Here is a 3,884-nt window from a genome sequence, read left to right as displayed (position 1 = left end):
GTGAGAGTTGGTGTCCCAGATCTATTTGTTCTCTTCACATCTTGACAGTTGGTGTGTCCTTCAGTGAAAGCAAATTGGCTAGCCATTGTGCAAAGATTTTGATATCTTCTACCGGTGGTGATGGAATGCAAGTTGCTCTGCGTGGGATGATGCTTCAACGAATGCTTCTTCAATGATTAATAGATCTCGTCTCAAGAGGCAAGTGGCTATTGCGGTCTTTAATTCTGGTATGGCCAAGATGTTTGTAGGTGTCCTTTTTCTTCAATGTTGGTTCATTGTAATTTTCAATCTCTGACGAGCAGCATACGATCATATCAAAGAAGAAAGCTAATACATTTTGCAATGTAATTCTATTTTGTACTCCCTGTGTCCCAAAATAAGTGTATCAACCTTAATATAACTTTGTACTAAAATTGGTACAAAGTTAAACACTTAGTTTGGAACGGAGGAAGTAGCAGTCTGTGTACGTCCAATTGTCCTTTTATTATACTGGCCGTTGTTTATCTTGATAAATTTCAGATATAAGATATTTTCTTCTTTTTTTGATAAAACTTCCAATCTACTTATCTTCAATCATGGCAATACAACGAACACCAGAAATAATAAAGATTACATCCAGGTTCATAGACCACTTAGCGATAACTACAAGCACTGAAGCGAGCCGAAGGCGCGCCGCTGTCATTGTCCCTCCCTTGTCGGAGCAGGGCAAAACTTGTTATAGTAGACATTCGAGAAGTCGTCGTACTAAGGCTCCATAGGACCGGCGCAACAGAAGAGCAACCGCCGCCGATAAAGAGTAGCGTAGATCGGAAGGATCCAACCTCCACACGTCCATCGATGATGCTAGACACATCACCGGAACAGGGGCTAGGCGGGGAAGACCTTATTCCATCTTCAGATAGCCATCGTTGTCTCGTCTTTCTAAGCAGGACTTAAACCCTAACAAAATTTTAAAAAACACCTAAAAACGGAGCCCTCCCGCCGGCAAAGGCCGAGATCCACCGCGCCGCCATGGCCCTAAGGCCATCGGAGACGAGGCGGATCGGTGGCGGCGCCGCCGGAAGGCAAAGAAACCCTAAGTTTTTTTTAGGGACGACGCTAACGTGTAGATATAAGACCTTTTCTGATGTCTCTTTAAAAAAAACAAGACTCGGCAGCTCGTGGCGCTAAAGCCCGAGTGCACCAGCAAGAAGAAGAAAAAGGATCAGAACGAATCGGTCCAAGGCCGCAATGTTTTGAACCCAAGCTTCGAAAATTGTTCTACAGATCGAGCACGAGCAGCGCGAGCGCCATGGAAGGACGCGGCGATTATGTTGCGGGTGGCAGCCGCACGGAGGAGCAGGTGATCAAGGATTTTCACTTGGATACTAGTCAAATTTTGCTGTGTTTTCTGAGTTCTCTCCCATTGGGTGGGAGGACTAGATTTAGACACAAGTCAGGATTACTGTTGCCTTGCCGTGTACCCTCATAACCGAAGGGAGAGCAAGAAAACAACCACACTGTAGAGGGATCGGCAAGATCTTAATCCCTTCTTCGTAAGCCAAAAGGAACTTCTGAACCGAGCAGAAAAGCAAGAAAACGAGAGGAACTATCTGAAAACGACCAAATCGTCCTTTCCACTGGAGGCGCGATCGGACGGACCAGACGGGACATCACCATTTTTTGGCAGCCTTCGGCGTACCCCCAACATAAAGGAACGCATGGTTCACCTCTCCCTGCTCATCCTCCTCCGTTTCTCCACTCGCCCATGGGCACTGCAACCTTCATGCTCCAGAGCTGAGAGGTGAGCTTTATCGACCCCACCACCACCACTAGACGTTTTTCCTTTAGTTGCTGCAGAGCTATTCGTGCTAATCCACGAGGTAAGCATGTAAGCAATGTTGACACTTACTAGTTTTTCTTATTTTCAAAAGCATTCGATATGTTGCTGAGCAGAGCAGCTAGAAATTTCAGAAATGATGGACACATGCTAGGATTGCAGGTTTTCGGTCGGTGCGATATAACGATCAAATGAAAATACAATTTATATTAAAAAAAACTATGATTGCTTTGCCGGGCTGTTTTCATCTGTGTGACTGTTTGCAGATGAGTATACTGGTGATTACGGTAGACCTGCAATGCTGCCGCTGCAAGAAGAAGATCAAGAATGTCCTCGAGTGTCTCAAAGGTAAAACCAGGGCTCATTCTTGCACTGGGAATGGTATCTTCAAAACAAGGAAATTGTTCCAGATTTGCTATTTGTAGTGCTTTTCGATGAAACTGCACATAATAGTTCTTCTTACGTAAGATTGATCATAAGAGGATTCATGCAATTAACAAGTCGTGTTTGCGTGTAACAGAGGATTACTGCATCGAGAAGATTGAGTACGAGGACAAGGACAACAGGGTGATCGTCCGTGGGAAATTCGACGCGGACAAGCTCTGCAAAAAGATCTGGTGCAAGGCCTGCAAGGCCGTCAAGGAGATCGAGATCGTAAAACAATGGCCGCCACCGCCGCCGCCGCCGCCCCCATGCCCAGACAAGCCAAAGAAACCACCATGCGCATGCACATGCCCGCCTCCGCCTGACCCGCCAAAACCATGCACATGCACATGCCCGCCTCCGCCCGAGCCGCCAAAACCATGTCCATGTCACCCGAAGCCATGCCCGCCGGCTCCTGAGCACAAACCATGCAAACCTGAGCCCAAACCATGCCCGTCTGAGCCCAAACCATGCAAACCTGAGGCCAAACCATGCCCGGCTGAGCACAAACCATGCAAACCTGAGGCCAAACCAACATACAAGTTCGTGCCATACCCGTACCCGGTGCCGTACCCTATGCAGTGCCAGAGCTCGCCGTGGAACTGCCCTCCGCAGCAGTGTCACTGCTGCCCTGCCGAAAAGCCACCGGCCCCGCCGCCACCGCCTCCCCCACCGCCGCCGGACCCCCCCAAGCCGGAGCCCTGTAAGTGCTCGCAGTCGCAACACCCCTCTCACGGTGGCTGTGGCTGCGGCAAGCCGCCTGCTAATTGCTGGCCGCCGCCCACCTGGCCGCCGCAGCAACCCTGCTTCATGCCGCCACCATGGTTCACGGAGGAGAACCCATCGGATGCCTGCTCCATCATGTGATGATTGATCTTGGATTACTACGATGAACAACCCATGGACTGCACTGATGTGGTGCTGCCACGTTATCTGCACCGCCTAATTTTTTTTACCATGCATCGAAAATCCGAATAATGCGAGCCTTAATAAACTAGTCCAGTGTTACTTCTGTACGTCTACGAGTTCAGCTGTTCAATATACGTTCGAGGAGGAAGATGTGTCATGTAATCATTTTTATTTGTGGATGTAATTTAATTGATATGTTGTACATGTAAATCCTGTTTTATTTGTGAACGTGATTTTTCTTTTGAGAATATTTGTGAAGGTGATTTAATTTATCCTTTTTTAGCGAAAGTAATTTATTGATCTGTTGTACTATTGATAGTCCACAATGATGGAGGGTGTTTACCAAGCGGTCAAAAAACTTGCAATGATGGAGGGTGCTTGTACGTCCTATAGCGCGGGTCCATCTTCACCGGCACATATCATTCTGCTTCCCACCAAAACACTATTTCTGAGTCGTGTACCGATTTTCTTTCTTCGCTTTTGGGCATGTGATGTACCATTGCCTTGGACCTTGGTAGAACTCCTTTCATTTTCTTAGCACTTGGATAATTTGTTGTACTGCTATGGTCGATGCTTTATAATAAAGGGAGGTTTTATTTATCGAATAAAGAGAGGTTGTCATAGACTTTTTTTCTTAGTTTCCTTGCACTTGAATAATTTGTTGTTTGGCAGTGGTCGGTCCTTTATATATAAAGTTGAGTGAAAGTCTATTTTCATGAAACACTGTTTCTCA

The 3,884-nt window shown here is 46.8% G+C and overlaps 1 protein-coding gene across 3 annotated transcripts; it reads left to right on the top strand.

The window, feature by feature from the left end:
- Nucleotides 1-1,646: 1,646 nt before the first annotated feature.
- Nucleotides 1,647-3,401, top strand: LOC123189104 (protein PYRICULARIA ORYZAE RESISTANCE 21). Of its 3 annotated transcripts, none has more exons than XM_044601437.1 (3): nucleotides 1,647-1,783; nucleotides 2,086-2,167; nucleotides 2,340-3,401. In XM_044601437.1, exons 2-3 carry the CDS (start codon nucleotides 2,086-2,088, stop codon nucleotides 3,107-3,109), a joined length of 852 nt encoding a protein of 283 aa, XP_044457372.1. In that variant the 5' UTR covers nucleotides 1,647-1,783; the 3' UTR covers nucleotides 3,110-3,401. The 3 variants fall into 3 exon arrangements, with proteins under 3 accessions (XP_044457372.1, XP_044457370.1, XP_044457371.1); XM_044601435.1 differs by having other exon boundaries at nucleotides 1,698-1,862; XM_044601436.1 differs by having other exon boundaries at nucleotides 1,714-1,870.
- The last annotated feature ends 483 nt before the right edge of the window (nucleotides 3,402-3,884 follow it).

Source organism: Triticum aestivum, chromosome 2A (assembly GCF_018294505.1).
Source record: "Triticum aestivum cultivar Chinese Spring chromosome 2A, IWGSC CS RefSeq v2.1, whole genome shotgun sequence".
NCBI lineage: Eukaryota > Viridiplantae > Streptophyta > Magnoliopsida > Poales > Poaceae > Triticum > Triticum aestivum.
Note: the sequence above shows the minus strand (reverse complement) of the source record. Positions and strands in the feature narration are given on the sequence as shown.

Excerpts from the sequence above, each read along its gene's own strand:
- LOC123189104 (XM_044601437.1), top strand. The coding sequence starts at position 2,086 with ATGAGTATACTGGTGATTACGGTAGACCTGCAATGCTGCCGCTGCAAG. Across the intron at positions 2,168-2,339 it reads TGTCCTCGAGTGTCTCAAAG|AGGATTACTGCATCGAGAAG; the intron begins GTAAAACCAGGG and ends TGCGTGTAACAG.